Raw genomic sequence first — 18399 nt, forward strand, 5'->3', positions numbered from 1 at the left:
TGCAATACATCCCGTTTTCTTTCACGGGAACAAAAATTTTTCTGAGTATTTTCCTTTCACACACTGCTATCTACAATGCATAATACTGCATCCAAAGAAAAACTTATAATCATCACTGTAAACTGTAATACCACCTTACAAGACTGGACATATATACGGACGCAAACTGTAGATTCTGCGAAGAGGATGAAGATTCAGTCCCACATATGCTGTTAGAATGTATGCCCTTACGGAAGAGGCAATTAAACTCTGTTAAGTAGGTTCTATACTATATTGAAAAACTGAATGACATTGGCCAATATATTTAGATATGAATTTTATAGTTCCGGGTCACTCTGGAACTTCTAGTAATTAAACTGTAGACACACTTGCCAGAAAAGAAGCCGTCTCACTGCTGTAATTTCAACACCATTTTGTGTCAATTTATTCACAATTACTCAAAAAGCAAAGGAAAAACTGAAAGTGGAAAACTGAAACAATTTACCAGTGTTTTCACAATTACTTATAACACCTTTAAATATAAAACGATTTAAGACGTGTATGAAACTAATCAAAATCCATTTAAGAATTATTATTAAAGTTGTGACAGAGCATTAAAGGTAAGTTGTAGTATATTATTCCTTGCAAAACTGGAAACTAACTCTAAAAGAAGTTACAGCTTTTGTAGGGAAGAGAATGAGATCTCAATGTACACACGTTAGGAATCTGCCTAGCACTGATGTGTAAACGAAAGAAATATCTAGATGAGATTATATCGGATGAAGAAATAAAACTCAGTAAAGTGGCTTCAATATTACAATTTACGAGTAAGAAATATTCTAAATAAAAAACGGAGACACAATAGATCTTTAGGTCGCAAAATATTTTACAAAGAACCTTAATTGTTTAATTGTTTAATTTTATTAAAATTATTTATTTTAATTCAATTATATATCAATTATTGCACATTTTAATCAAATTGAAAATGTATGTAAATACAAAACGAAAATAAAAATTTCTTAAATTTAAACTTAAACTATATTTGAAAAGATAGAACTTAATTTAATCCCGAAAACATCAATTAAAAATCCATATTACGGTATCCACTTCGATGTTTCGGTTGCCGTTAGACCCTCTGCTCTTAAACGTTGCAACATTGGCCTATAAATATCTGGTGTGAAAGGTAATACTACTCCACGTTCTTGTATTTCACCTACGAAATAAAAGATATTTTAAATTAAATTCTCTTAATTGCAATAATCTCTATGCAGATTGTTTACCATCCAAAATCATTTTTGCAGCAATCGCTGCTGGCTTGCCAACAGTTATGGCCATGGCCGAATGTCCCTCAGGTTGACCATACACAACAAAGTTAATGCCACGTTGCTCATGACGTCCATCTTGCCAACGTATACCAACTTCATGACGGAGTATAACCAAATCCCGTTCATTTCGCTCTAGAAAAATAGATAAAAATTTTTATTAAAACCCATAAATTTTCATAATGAATAATATTAATTAAAAGACCTATTATATATTTTAATTATTTAAAACGGTTTCCTATTCGTTGTAATTTTATTATAGTTATTATTATTGTATATATATTTCCATACATAATCAATACAAGGTAAATAACTTGAAAATGGCTATAAATAGCGGGATGATGGGATTAATTTTTTACAGTAAATTTTATTTTTCATTTTATAAAATAGACGCCATTAGACCCTACGTTTATCATGTATTACTTAGTGCAGGTTTGGCTTCACAGTTACTTCACTTTTTATTGATATAAAGGTAGTTTTTATACCTTATCCAAAGTACCGATGCTGATAATCACAAAATAAAAGAGCAAATGTCTTCAAGAAATAAGAACGTAATACTAAGATGAAACTGTATCATCTGCCATGGATGTTAGATATTAATTGGCGCACGGTAGCTATATCATATACCTCATAGATATCCGGCTGTTACGGTTATCGATTTTTATGGATTGTAGTGAAAGTTTTTAATACTTTTCGACTCTTGATTTTGGTCCAACCATACTTCATGTCAGTTTCACCACATGAGCTAAAATTTCTCTAACAAAATTAACAGGTCAATTTAACTAGTATATGGTTAGAGCATATTTTTCTGAGTGCAGTGTCAATAAAAAACTCTTACTACTTATTATTTTATAACTAATAATTAATTTTAATACAACTAAATTAAAAATTCGAAATATTTATTCTTTCATACTTACCAAAAGCCAAACGTTTCGATAAATAATGACTGAGCGTATCCAAGGGTGTGCCCAATTTTTCAACTTTAGTATCATCTAATAAGCCTAAACTCTCCAAGCAGTCTGCATCTCCAATTCGTTCGACTAATTTTTGTTTTAAATTTTCATAGAAAATACTGCTATCCGCCATGCCCAACATATTAATAACCAACTGACGCCAAGTAACATCTGGTCCATTTGGATGTAACATTGGATGTGGCTCAGGATCAATTAAACCCAGCAACTGCATAGGTTGTATGGACTCGGAGAAACCCTTGTAACGAATCGTGCCACGCAAGAGAGTATGTATATCTCTACCCAAGCCATAAAGCTCAGCATATTTAGTTGAGTCACGATTGGGAAATCCTTCTAGAGCGAAACCTGGTAAGAAATCTAAGTTCTTTGGATTAGACATCAGATCTCCACCACCAGATATTTCTACGATTTGTCCTTTGCTTAAATATTTAGCAGCTGACAGTGTATTAAGCAAGACCCCGCGAGGTGACCAAGAAAATTTATAACGTAATGCATTGTCCGAGTGTTCAGGTGCTGGTAAACCACCGCAAAAACTAACAAACGATTCAATTACACCACCCTTTTCCTGTGCTTCGTGTATACATTCCAATGCAAGCAAATGATCAATACCAGGATCTAAACCAACTTCATTCATTATAGTAACATTATTGCGTTTAGCTTCATCGTGCAAATCTTTGATTTCATCATTTAAGTAACTTGCTGTGACCATATGTGTTTTCTCAGCTACACAGTATCTCGCCACCATACCATGTAAACTGTATGGCAGCAAAGAAACAACGACATCCGCTCTACCACATAACTCACGTAAGTGGTCAGTGCCTTCAGTCACATTCAAATACACACTATTAACACCCGAATACTTATTAGCCAAACGATCCGCTTCCTCTTTGACTTGGGAACAAACTGTTATAGCAACATCTTTCTCGCGATGCAACCACTCAACAAGCGGTGCAGAAACCATACCAGCGCCTAGTACAAGCACTTTCTTATCACCCTCGTTCTCCCCCTCGACCTTATGACGAGAACGTGAACTGCAGAAAAAACAACAAAATTCGATTACGTGCAAATGTGAAAAGACCAAAATTTCACTTACGTATAAGATTCACGCAACTCTTGTATGTATTCGTAGTTTTCAGTCAACTTTCCATTGCTGGCTATAATGGCCTGAAATTAATAAAAAACATTATTATCATCAATTATTTATTTTATATTTTCAAGTCACATTTCTAGCTCTTCCCAAAAATCTAAACATAATTCAAAAGCATATGTAACTTTAGTGTTCTGTGCTAAACTGACGTGTACGCCCCTATTCCAAAGACTGACTAAGTGTGCAATTCATGTCATATAACTTCATATGAGTGCTAGCATATAACTCAAGCTGGCATGGTTTAAATGATTATTTGTTATCAAAAGTGGTTTTAACTGGTGAAATCGAAATTTACTGCAGATTAATTTTTTTTATATTTTATTTATGAAGACTTGTTGCAATCAGTAATTTACTTACTATATGCCGGCATATGAGTTGACCTATGCTAACACAAGATACGAGACACACTTGTAATGAAAATTCAAAACAAATGAAATAAACCCATCATTATCTTATAGATTTATTCAACTTCATCAACAACTTCATAAATTAAAACCAAAAGGTGTGTTCAAAAAAATGTTCCAGACATAATAGTATGACAATTACTTATCATAAATATTACTAACTTCGACCTACAAAACTTATTTACATTTTTTTCAAATAACGATTTACTTACAGATTTAATGGGATATGTGAAATTTTCCTCATCCAATGATTTTTTAGCATCACTTTTAATAATGTCATTGACAAATGGTGATAATAGTTCACCAAATAGATCAGTAGATTCACGTGGCAGCTGTGTAGGCATATTATCAATCGAACACACTAACACACCTGGCCCTTTGAAACTTTTAGTATCCTTATTACGATCGGCATCATACAGGCAAAAAGGTGTATCAATTGTAGTACATTCATTCATAAATTCGATTGAACCACCGGGATCAGCAGAAATATCACAAATCGCCAACATGCGATGTGGCAAAGCTGGACTTCCTTTGCTAGTTGGTAACCAGGGAGTATTCGCAGGTCTTAGTAAATTTTTAGCATCAGGAATACTTATCAATTTGGGACTTCCTACAGCCCAGTATATACCATTCACAATTACTGAAGCATATGGTGCCATTTTTTGATTGAAAGTTGATATATATCGTTCGGGATATTCATCATATTCCTTAGCATCAAAACCACCGCCTTCACGGCGCTCTAAGTGATCAGAACGACTTACTTCACAGCCATAGAGTTTATTTTGACCTAAAAACAGAAAAAAAAATGTTCATTCAATTAATTCCTATATTTTACAGCAAAAGAAGTATTAATAACAATTCCAAAGAATATATATCACAGTGCCGATAAGATATTTATTCACTTTCAGAAACAAAAAGCTTAAAACTTATAAAGTTGAGTAGCATAAACAAAGATTATAGTTTAAAAAACCATAATGTACTGATCAAAAAACCCCATTATTATAAAAACATATATTTTTTAATTAAAAATTTTAGAACAAGAATGTATACGAGTACAATTTTCCACAACTCAAGATCAATACACAGAATGGATCTGCTCAGCAACCCTAACTGAGCAGATGACATTCAGCTCTTCGAATCAAGAAAAACATGTCACATGTTGAGAATTTTTTTATAAAGTACTGGGTCCCAACGAAGTAAAACGCTGCTACAATAACAAATGTTTAATGCTGCTAACCGATCCTAACTGAGCAGATGACATTCAGCTCTTCGAATCAAGAAAAACATGTCACCTATTAAAAATTTCCTTATATCAAATGAGTTTAGAAGCTTTCGATTCAGTAATCTTCTCCTGGCACAAATCAAGCAAATAAAGTAAATCAAAGAAAGTCACAAAGAATGTGACTAGAGACCTCACCTGACTTTAAGCAGCACCGACTTTCTGTATTCTCAGATAGGCGGATATAGTTGAGATCATAACGGCGGTCATAGTAGCTTGCTAAATAACGAACTATATATGAAACGACTTTTCTATCAGAAACTTAATTTACTAAAAGATTATCGTCTAAACTCGTAGAATTAAATGACTAATTCCAGATTATGCTGGATGTTTGATTGTTTGCAGAGTCACTACCATTGATGCCTACCATTGAACACTGCTCGCTTTTTGGTTGCCAGTAAAAAAAATATCATATGAAAATTAAACATTTTTAGACGTTATAGATATATCGACAGTATAAATATATCACTATCATAATGACTATGATTTTGATTTGACATTTATTTTTTGTTAGACTGATAGTCGTCGAAATAGTATGTCCGACTCTCTAACATTAATATGAATATGTGTAGTATAGGGACTAAAACACCCTCTCCCACTCTTATAATTCGTTGAGTTTTTTTTTCATTTATTAATTATTAATTTGTTCTTTACTGTATTTTAATCATTTTGATTGCAAAGAAAATTATTTAAAATTAACTATTAAATTTGTATTATTTAACTTTGCTCTTCCGTACTATCCCATTTCGCTTGACTGCTGTGCATTTAAATTTTTAATATATGTAAATTAAAAGCAATAAAATTACTTACTGCCATGTTCTGCTACTTTCCTCAACATTTCTGGTGGCACATACTCAATGGGCAACTCTTGGAACACTTCCTGAGCACCTTGTGACACATTCCCCGAACCGGTAAAGACGAACGTTAGTGGCCCAATCGACTTAGGCATCATACCCAATGAAATTTCATACCCACAATCGCGTATTGCCTGTCTTGCCATCGATGAGTTACGATAGTTATGGGCCGGACCAATATGCATAAAAGGTGTATGATGTCCCAATGCCAATAAACGCAAACCAATGCCATGTAATATATTTACCATACCAGCCACACCTGCATACTTGCCAAATGCCACCTGTCGGGCACCACGTTCGTCAATGATGCGCTCGTAATCAATGAGACGAATTTTCTGTGAAACGATATCAGTGACCATTTTTAAATAATATTACATAAAACAAGAAGATTTAATTATAAGGCGTACAAATAAATTTACCTTTTCCAAAATGGCATCCAGTAAGGGCATGTTTGATTCTTGCGCTTTTATCGTATGTGAAAAGAAACAGTAGGTTTTGCCAGGTATTAAAGCATCGATGGGCACCTGCTTGACGCCAAATATAACGGAAGCTTCACTCATGTCCTCTTTTATGATGGCGCCAGATTGCAGATAAGCCTACATAAATGCACAAAAAGCAAACAAAAATATAAAATCATATATTATTCATTACAAAAAATGCTTATAATTGAAATAATGCACAAGGAGCACCATCATAAGTTCTGCATTAACAAAACCACTTTACAACGAAATACGACATATCCAGGCACAACGAACATCGACAGGACATGGCCTGCATAACGACGAAAATTTATGCCAGTGCATCAGTGCATCACTGCACCAAATATAAAGAAAATATTTACCATTCCCGGCACGGAAGACGGCTGTTTAATATATCTCGAAAAAGGTATTGTAAGGACACAAGGAAGCAACACACTTAGTACAAGCGTAAATGTAAATATTGAACATTTGTATGCACTTTTACTAAAAGGACATTTAACCAATTATTAAGTGCACATCAGTGAGCAATCGAAATTGGATCAAAATCTCATTGAATATAGGTTGTTTTTTCATGGATATAATTAATTTACTTAAGCCTGGCATTATCTTATAATATAAATGAACTCTTTAACGGAGCTCCTTTATACCATTTACACATTCCAGAAAAATATATTGAAATTCCAATAACCATCGCATTATAAATCAGAAGATAATTAAGTAAAATAATAAATCATAACGTGACAGAATTATATTTTATAGTTGGTCACCTTGGCGTAAAAATTTTTTGTTGACAAAAACTAAATGAAATCTTATCAGGTTTTCAGATTCCAACGACAACAAAAGTTATCACTTTCAATTTTTAATGTAAACACCCCGGAATTGCGTTCATTTAAAATTTAAAAAAAAAATTTTAACTTGTGGGGTAAGGAGCGGACTCACTGATTTATAAAATATTAATTTTTCTAATCTTATTATACAAAAGAAAAAAGTACAAAAATTTATTTCTGAGAAAATTGTTATATATTATGATCATGATATAATTAAATCGAATTAATTAAAGCTTTTTACATCGCGATAAGCTATAAATTGTTTAATTGCTAATAAATATATAAAATAAATACAAGTTTTTTAAATATAAAAGTAATTAATCATTAATTTATTACATCACTATGTGTTCTAAGGAAATGTGAATACCGACGAGGAGGGTAGAACTATCAGTTAACATAATAATAATAACAATTTTCCAGTTAATCGAGCATATAAGAGCTTAATCCGATTTCTCATAATAAATAAAACGAATTGAATTTCTGCATATTTAATTTTAACCCATCTCTTCCTTTTAATCTTCATCCTTATCTCTATCCTCTTTCATCACTATACTATAGATTTCACCCACTATATCCGAAACTGTCACCATAAATTAACATAAATCTACAATTTTTTATAAAAAATTTTTGTTTCAGAAATTTTTACACATTGACCAAAACTTATCAGTTTCAAATAGTTGATAGAAGCAAAAAAACTCCCTAATCGGAGTAATAATCTTAAGTCAAGCTTTTAAGTCTCGCAATATTTTAAAAAAATATTACAAAAATAATTTTAAACTTATTTAATACAATAATCAACGACTTATCAAAATGGTCTTGTTTATATTTCATAAAATGAAAGTCTATTGACCGGAAAGAAAGCAGACAGTGCAATACCTCTATAAATATAAAGCATTCTTTAAGTCCAGTAATTTCAAAATATTGTATCAAACTCTATCGGCATCTTTATAATTGACGAGATGTCACCAATGAATCACCAATAAGCTTTAAGTATCCCTCACTATAACAAGAAATTTCTTAGTGTGGGATTGCTGTAGTTTATCATTAGAGACATATGGTACCGTTGTGCTTTTGTTAGTATACCATTGGAACCGTCAATTTATTTTCACGTTTCGATTACAGCTTTATAGCTCAAAAATTTATTTGGTTAAGATAGTTGCAAATTAAGCCCAAGCAGTCAATAGAGAGGATTTACTTTAGCTGTACCTAATTGTTTTTTATTTGTAGAAATATGTTATCTATTTATCTAAGCACATTCTATTATGTCTATTATTCTAGTATACATATTCTATATGCATATTCTGCATATATTATATTTGCACAGAATTCTAGAAAGATTCGTAAATTACAAAGAGTACATGAGAGAAGCATTCGTCTATATGTAGGACTTATGATACCTAGGTTGACTTTTCTAGATTTGTTTCGAATTTCCAACTTTTTATGTACTCATTAACGTCATTCAACTGCAGTGCCTTTCAGATAAAGAAATCCAGGTACCAGCAGGATAGAAATAGTTTGCCTAGAAGGGAATAATATATTAAATAGATATCTAGGACAGTAGTAAGTAAGTAAGTGAACTAATTAAAAATGTATGAGTTTATTCCAGTTAACAGGTAAAATGATTTTTAACAACTACACATCTTTTGATACGATGTGTAGTTCGATTATTCACTTCTCTCAATTTCCAGTCACAGAAATATCGCTGGTAATAAGCAAACTAAACGAGACACATCAAAAAGTCATAAAGCATATCTATAAAGTCTGGGCACACAACATACTTCATACAAACTGCTGCTGATATCTCTATATATTCCAAGATTTTATACAAAATGGGATTTTTCAAATATTGTCAGATATCTGTATGTAAGTTGCCATTTTCTAAATTAGAAAATTATAAAAAATCTAGGAATAAAATCTAACAATAGCATTGAGATGCGTCAATATTTTTAAATAAAATGTATTAGTTTTTACAAACTAATAGTTGGATTGTTGGCCGATCACTGTCAGTTAGATTACTATGCAAGACGATTAAACCCTTCTTTTATTGACACTTGCCGCAACTGTAAGGAAGCCAATGAAAGTAGTACACATCTGCTTTGTTGCCATCCAACACAGTGACGATGTAGATTAAACTCATTTTAGGGACTCACTTTCCGGAAGAACTTAATCAGTCACAAGAGAGTATTAAGCTTTGTTAAATATTTTAAATATATTTAAACTTATCAAGTTTTGTGGGGTAACATAACAGGCCAATAAGCTACAAAACCTCTCTATAAGTTGATTTTTCCAGATAGATTCAGTAAAGATCCCAAATGGTTTTAAGCTTATAAAATTTCGTTCAGTGACACAATGAGCCATTAAGTATAAGTATATTAAGTATATTAAGTATATTCTAACTCATAATCATTTAAATTTCTTTGTAGTTAGCTGGACACTATTGCTTAAGTTGAATGGTGCTATAGATTTTTCAATAATTTACAAACAAAATGTTATATATATAATAATTTTATGAATTTTTTCAGTTTTCTTGAAACTGAACTGTTTAAATTAATAGCTATAGAAATTTATTGCTAATTAAAAAAAAATTAATGATTATATTTATTTATTATAAAAAAATAAGTAAAATTATTACTGTGAAATCGTCATAAAATCAACTAATTATAAACGTTTCAACCATGAAAACTAAAACTACTCAATTGCGATAAAGAAAACCAACACTCCAACAAGGTAAAAGATACTTCAGTTTTCATGAATACGCTATCATTGATATATACATTAAATTTTAAAAAATATGTATCAACATCATTCTTAATCGAATGTCAACGTGCTAATAGAGTTTTCTTTTCGAGATGTTATCAGAACCTAATCAGACGATTCAAAAATAAATTTATTAGGCAGTAGGCAACACATTTCTATTGCTACTAAACGCAAATAAACATGGCCTTTTTATTCTCTTATCACCAATACCGATAGTGATTATGCGATGTGATGCTTTATCATATCAAATTATAGAAGTTTTTTAATAACTGTTAATGAAATCTAAAATAAAAACACCAGAAATAGTAGTAAACGTATTCACTATATCTCCAGCAAATAACACTTTAAATTTTTAGATATTTTTTTTTATAAAAAAAAAATTTATTATTTATATATTTAATAAATTTATATGAAGATTTTTACTCATTATCTATCCATTGTCCTTATTTTTTAAAATATTTTCAAGTACTCATGACTTTTAAAATGACGTTATTTACATGCAATTATATTAAATCTCATCAAAACATATGATTTGAAAGGCCCCTAGTTTTATATAGAAATATAAAAATATCGGTATCACATGGCATCTCTAATATAATTAAAATGTATCATTTTTGAGATGATTAATTCTTGGGACCTCTTATACTACATTTTTTTAAAATGTGCAGGATAAAAGACTTACTCATCTACTAGAGTAGACAGGTCCAGAATCCTTAAACCAAAGAACATTATATATTTGTTTAATATACAGTATAAAAGATTTACTCATCCACTAGAGATAAGAAGTCTGGAACCCTTAAACTAAAAGACATTATAAGTTTTATTTGTTTTAACTTCAGTTTAAGTTTAATAGTTAACTATTCCCCAAAATCATAGCAAATGATTCTACTGTTTGAGGGATACCAATACCTTCCAAAATAATTTTTTTACTACCTTATTATTGCAGTATATATAGCAAATGGGTTTCTATTTTGCATACCTACAAAAAATAATTATATATATTACTATTAGGATGCTATTCAAACCTGAGATTAATTATCATTCTTTGTACTACAATTTCTTTTACAGTAAAGGATTAATTTAAACAAATATAAATTACTACTAATTACAGAAACCTTAAACCTGCCATATACATTTGAACTTAATTTTATTTAGGTCAGTCTTCTGCAAATAAAAAATATCGATTTAACTATAATATTACAGATCATTCCATAAAAAAGATCTATATTTAAAAGAAAGTTGTTTTAGTCTTGTTTAAGCAAAATATAGAGATATATCCTAAGAATCTATACACATGAATCTAACATATGTTAAAAAAATCACTAACCGTAATTGTTTTTAACAAGAGATGTTTATGCTCGAATTAAACAACAACGAAAATGAGACCTATAATTCCTTATACCATAATATAGTTTAATTAATTTATTTTAATTCGTAGTATATATACTTTTATTTGCATTTACTATATATATATTTCTTTGTTTTTCTTACAGTTTTTTAGAATATCATTACAAACATTTTAAAGAACTAATTCCTATATATGATATACTCATATATATGATATATATATGATATACTCATATAATGTGTATATCATATAGGACTCAAAAAATTATTTCGTCTAAACTTTTATACCTTCCACTACTTAATATATAGCATATAAAGAATTTTTTAACAGTGCATTCTTTAACCTTGAACAACATTCTTTTTGCCTCAACTTATTATATTATTACGAATTATTAAAATAAATGTTGATAAGTTCCAAATATAAATTTTTTTGAAATTTAATTTGAATTTGTTAAATTTTGCAGTATATTATCTACTAAAGGTAGATGTCCGATTGTGAGTAATCGCATTTATTAAATATGACTATATACTTATAGGTACACTATAAAAAAAAAATTATTTTAATAAAATATATTAAATTAGTGACAAAAAATATAGTTACTGATATATGAAAAAATAATTTATATATTAATTTATATTATATATTTATTAATTCAAATTTTACCTGCATTGGGTAGGCTCTACGGTTGGAGGGTTGTACAATAACTTTAACCCCTTTTTTGACTAATTTTTGTACGTGTGAAGGACCAAATGGGGCACGCCGTTCCCATACTGATTGATCTTCCCTTCGAATTGCTATTACTTTGTCTTGCTGAAAACAAAATTAAATATTATGAAAAAACAATCAAAAATATTTGTGTATATAATAATAACAAATACATAGTTAAAAACTAAAATATCTAATAAAAATTTAAATAAAAAATTTAGACTATACATGAATACTTTAAAATACAATTCTGAAAACTGTCGGCGATTTTAATCATCTTACAATGTTGTTATTAATAATTTTTTCATTGCCCGACCTTAATTGCTAGTGAGAGTGGTTAAAAACAGTCAACAGGATAGAGCTCAGGAGAAGACTATTAGATGGAAACTCATGGTGTTTTCATCTAATATATTTATTTTTATAGCTAGCTAGACTACCATAGAAATATTATATTATAATATTGAGCAATATTAACAAACATCTAAATTGGGTATATATGAACAGTGTGTAAAATTTATCCGAAACTCCTACTATATGTATTTATAATATTTATAATTAATAAACATACCATCAATAATAGTATTTACATATTCACCATTCATTTAATTTCCGTCATAAAACTATCTGTATGTAAAATACTACTACTCTAAACATATTATTATAAAAGATAATTTTTTAATGATCTACTGGACACAAAGATAATATAAAAAAAATTTAAGAAAATTTTAGGAAAGTATCTCTGATTATTCCAGAAAACCAATCATTTGAAAATACCTGATTGAAACTAATATCAAGATCTAACATAAGAACAGTAATAATAACATAAAACCACTATTTAAAGTATAGGAGAAAAATGTTTCTTATATAGAATTATTAATCAATTATTTTTAACTAATTATTATAGTGTGATCTCAACGAAAGTTACTACTATATGATAGAATTGCAGGGTCTAAGCCTTAAGCTACATTACTTGATCTATTTTTTGTATAGTGAAATAACTTAAGATATTTTTGCGTATTCCTTAATAAGATAATCAAGCAGTTTATCTTGTTTAGATGTCTGATTAAATACCCAATAGTGAACGAAGAATATTACTAGTGCATAGGCAAATTCCCATATTATTTTGTATTGAACAAAGATGGATATGCTGACTTCTAATAAGAAAACTTCTATATCAAAACACAACATTATATCCAAGATTACTTGAATAACTAAAAATGCAGATAACACCACAAATAATAATGATGGAGATTTAATATATCGCACAAATATTGCACACTTATCAAGTGAATCGAAATGACGCTCAACTATACGTATTGAAAACATACTTGCACATATAGAGAAACTGCGCATTCCCTATAATACTCACTGCAGAAGTTGTGGAAATCCGCAGGAAAAAAGAAACCATAATACATTTTCTCTGTGCATGCCCGGCCTTGACGTCTAGAAGATATAGATTCTTAGGAAAATACCTCTTTGATTGTTTATCAGACTGTTCATGGATGAAAATGAAAGATCTATTAAATTATCAAAATTCGGCGGGATGGGTTTAGTTTCTACTCTTCTATACTAGTGTTCTTGCAAAGAATGTGGTAGCAAACCGGAAAAAAATCGCTAATTGAGGTACATCTAATGAAGTTACCTAATGGCCTGCCACTGCAACCAACCAACCAATCATCTTATGTTATTATACAAAATTTTTAATATATAAGCTATTATAATAGTACTATATATGTATATGTGTATATTGATCCTTTTTTCGAGTCAGCGCAACTGGGTACTTTTACATTTTGATAGCTGGGGGTACTACAGGGTCCCACCCATCTCATTGACTAATTTATGTATTGCCTATAAGCTTCATGATGATTCAGTGATTGATCTAAGATCTGCGTACTATATTAATATTGAAATATTTTCTATAAAAGACAATGTATCAAAAACAAATTCAATACATATTAATATATTTTAACAATATGCAGTAAATGAATGATTATTTCTATAAATAATTAAAACAGATACATATACAATACATATACAAAATAAAAGAAAAAAATTTATACATATCTATATTTCTGGTGATAAAAAAAAATATTTTCGTTGCTATTAGAGGAGCTTAAAATGTATCACATTTAATTCACAAAAATCCATACTCATAAGCGATTAAAATGTATAAACTATTGATTATTTTAATTAAACACTAATTAGGCTTAAGTAAACAAAAATAAGCGAGAAATTAAAACATAACAGTATAATTTTATATACATATATTTTTTATTATTTTTTATTTTATATTTAATTTATTTTTTGATTAAATTTATTTTTTGATTTGCATAATTTATTTTTAAAAACAACAACTAATAATTGATATAATTTATTTAACATATATTGTCATTAGAAGGATTTATAATACGTATAAATCCTTAGAGCATTTAAACAGCTGTGATATCTTTATAATAATATTTCTTTCATATTTTTCATGCATTATTCATGCAAATAAAGATATTAATAATGTATATGTATATATATAAACACAGTGTTATTATGTATGTTATCATTTTTATTTGCGTTATACGATAAAGTCAATATTTTATTTACTTACTGTCAGTTAGCAGAAAAAGTAATAAACGTTTAAAAAACAATTTAAAATAAACCTTAAATATATGAAAAAAATTATTTAAAACGAAAATAAAAAAAAATCTTATCATTTTGATGCTGAAAAAAAAAAATAATACAAATGACATTGTTTTAATTTATAAAGCGCTTTATTATTTGTCCTAAACATTTTTTCTATTGCATTTTATTTTTTTAACATTGAAAAAATTTTTTACGAAGTTTTTTTATTAAATTTTTCAAGTGTATCGACACTTTTGTTCTTTATATTTCATATTTTTTTTTTATATTTCTTATGTTATATATATTGCACTGTTAACAGTGTTGTGTTAAACCCTACCTTGTTATTTCATTTTAAACTACAAATTATGGAAATTAATTTAATTCATATTTTGTGAAAATATGTCATAAAATTTGTATAAAATAAACATCTAAATTTTGAAATACCCGGGGGACTTTAAAAAACTATACCCCCGGACACCAAAAACCGATAACCTATATATGTATGTGTACACAAATATTAAATAAAAATTTCGGTTCAATCAAATAATTTTTTTTACATCCAATATAAAATTTCATTAGACGGATTCGAATAGCAAAGAAAAGACAATGACAAGAATTTATTTAATTTATTGAAATTTGGCTAACCATACAATAAATTAAATAAATTTTTGTCCTTGTCTTTTCTTTGCTATTCGAATCCGTCTAAACCGTTCTTTTTGTCATAAAGACCCGTATTAACAATTAACATATAAAATTTCATTATTTCGTAATTACAACAATAAGTTGAAATTAATTACAAAGTAAACCCCTTCACTTCACTCAACATTTGCTATTCAACAATCAGTAACCAAGAGAAGTCCAAACATTAATTATCTCTTCAATCTTTTCAATCTGTTTTTTGTTATTTTATTGTAGTTTGTTTAATATATAATTTAATATTAGTTGCATTAATATAAATAATAATATTAAATAATAATATATTAAAATATTTTTTAATATTTTTGATTTTGTTTTGATTTTGTTTCGATTTGTTTTATTTGGTACTATTTTATTTTATTTTATTTTTTTTTTATTTTACTTTATTTTATTTAATTTTATTTTATTTTGTTTTATATTATTTTATTTTATTTTATTTTATTTTATTTTATTTTATTTTATTTTATTTTATTTTATTTTATTTTATTTAACTTTATTTTATTTTAATTTATTTTATTTTATTTAGCTTTATTTTATTTTAATTTATTTATTTTTATTTTATTTCATATTATTTTATTTTATTTTATTTTATTTTTTTAATATTTTATTAAATTAACTTTATTTTTTATTTATTTTAAATTAATTTATTTCACAGTTTTATTTTTTAATATTGTTTACATTATTTTATTTAATATTTTATTGTTTTTTAATTATAAATTTGTTTATTTGTTTTCACTTTACTTAAATATCATTTATTTATATATATAAACATCAATTATATATAGACAACAAATTTCAAACATATACTCACGTGACGCCATCTTTTGCAGATTTTTGTTATTATATCCTTGGAACCTATATTCACTGCTGATGTCGGTGCAGCACTTGCACGAAACTGCAGAAATCGCATCATATTATAGCCAATATAATAATTAAAATTCTCTCTCCACAAAAAAAAAACAAGACTCCTATTATCAATTAACTAACATGCGTGTAAGTAAATTTTAAGAAATGACAATAGTGAGTATATATTCATATATATGTTCGGTGATCTACTTTTACTCCGTCTTCAGTACTTTGACATAAGTTTTCTTATACTTGTACTTTTTTGTTTTGTTTCGTTACTTAAAAAAGAATTTCACGAGAACCGTTTTCTTTGAGCGCTTAAATCATTCTAATCACTTGGTCGAGCCCCTATCGCCAGAGTTGCTAAAATGTTTTCATGCACTAATTTTTTACTCTCCGAAAAAACAAGAGATAAGCAAATCCATAATTCATAATTCTGACCATAATTCTGGTCCTACGCAAACAAAATTTTGCGTGTTGAATGAAAAAGTCTTATCAGAAAACGAGTTGTCGTGTGGCATGTTGTCAGCAATTTTAGATATTTTTCCAAGCGTACATATTATATTTTTACTCACATGTCTCATATCTTATGTATGTTTTAAGATACCACAAATAAAAATTTATAGAGTAAACTTAACTTCGTACAGATCTTTATCATCGTCTTATCTGCACTACAGCTCTTTAAAGAAATTTATTGCAATCAAACTGAAGTCGTCCGTTTTGAATGAATCCAATTAGTGTTACATGTGCCATTTGCACTTTACGCACATATAACTCTGGGTGCGTTAAATTTTAAACATAGTATCATTTATATTTACATTTTTATTCACTGCTCAATTTTGAACATACTTATATATATAATATATGAGTAAGAACACTCACTATAGTAGAAATATCATTGCACGTCCAAAACCAGTAACCACATTATCAATTTTTCTATGCAATACTCCAAAGCGTTAAAGAAAATAGATCAAGAACCAAATATATAAAAAATCTGGAGAGACGTTTTTGTCATCCCAAAAAAAACAATCTAATAATTCTCTAGTCTCCGTAGTGTGCCCCCTGCGGTGAAGGGGTTAGAATATTCCCGCGGTAAGGTATGCCTGTCGTAAGAGGCGACTAAAATCCCGGTGCCAATACGGCACTTGTGTAGGAAGTATGTATGGTATTGAGTGGCACGGCACTTGCGCCATCTGACCAGAGATGATCCGATCTGGTACTACGGGGGACAATGGCCCACTGCTTCGGCTGGACTGACCAGTTGAGGTTGGCTTCGTAGTGGCTGTTGATTAATACCCAAACTTACGCGGGAAGAATATTCAGTTTATGGTTTACATTCGGCGTGGAGTTGCGTATTCACCACCGGGTGCTACAGCCCAAATTGTAGCAGGGGCAGTAAGTAGACCTCGCATTAAACCGAGATGGAAAAAATGACTTACATAAATTCTTCATTGGTACGGGCGGGAGTTAATTCCAATTGGGGTGCTGATTGACGCTTTGTACCAAGACGTTATGCTTTTGAGTACCGTGATGTTGAGCCTACACGACAGGTAATCACGTTAAACACTGGACTTCCAGTCTCCATAGTGTGTTTGTGGATACGCGTTTCATCTGCGTCGTACAAATCGAAATGTTCAACTGATTGCATTTTCATTCCAAGATTTATACGTGAAGCACAATATGCGTAAAAAGATTTTTATTTTTTAACGCGAGTGATTATACGTAATAAAGTTTATAAAATTACTGAGTTACTTAGTTAGGTCTAAATAGGCCTACCATATATTTTTTGTGATAAATTTTCGTTTACTTGTACGCATACTCTACATTTAAATTGGTATACATGATTTTTGTGGAATATATAGGCAAACCAGCAATCATTGTCCATTAATGTGGCCATCAGTAGGCATTTTTAAATAAATTAAAAGAAATATTCATGGAAAATTCCATATGGAAATTTTCCTTTAGGAAATACAATGGAGATAAGAACTCAAAAACGAACTTGCAGCTGAATATAATCGCTTCGTTTCCCATACACCTCAGACACATAACTCCGCACGCGACCGATAATAATGAATGAGTCTCGTGTTTGCAGCATGAGCGGAACGTGATTTAGAAAAAAACTGATAATAAAATAGTAATTACAATGAAAATAATCATATACCATATACGTTA

At 29.2% G+C, this 18399-nt stretch overlaps 1 protein-coding gene across 1 annotated transcript; it reads right to left on the minus strand.

Moving 5' to 3' along the window:
* Positions 1-949: 949 nt before the first annotated feature.
* Positions 950-16538, minus strand: LOC119689879 (alpha-aminoadipic semialdehyde synthase, mitochondrial). The gene is made up of 9 exons (XM_038104809.1): positions 16193-16538; positions 12031-12177; positions 6376-6552; positions 5913-6291; positions 4036-4610; positions 3366-3436; positions 2219-3303; positions 1260-1436; positions 950-1192 (listed from the first exon to the last, which is right to left on the minus strand). Exons 1-9 carry the CDS (start codon positions 16292-16294, stop codon positions 1074-1076), a joined length of 2832 nt encoding a protein of 943 aa, XP_037960737.1. The 5' UTR covers positions 16295-16538; the 3' UTR covers positions 950-1073.
* Positions 16539-18399: the final 1861 nt, after the last annotated feature.

Source organism: Teleopsis dalmanni, chromosome X (assembly GCF_002237135.1).
Source record: "Teleopsis dalmanni isolate 2A chromosome X, ASM223713v2, whole genome shotgun sequence".
Taxonomy (NCBI): domain Eukaryota; kingdom Metazoa; phylum Arthropoda; class Insecta; order Diptera; family Diopsidae; genus Teleopsis; species Teleopsis dalmanni.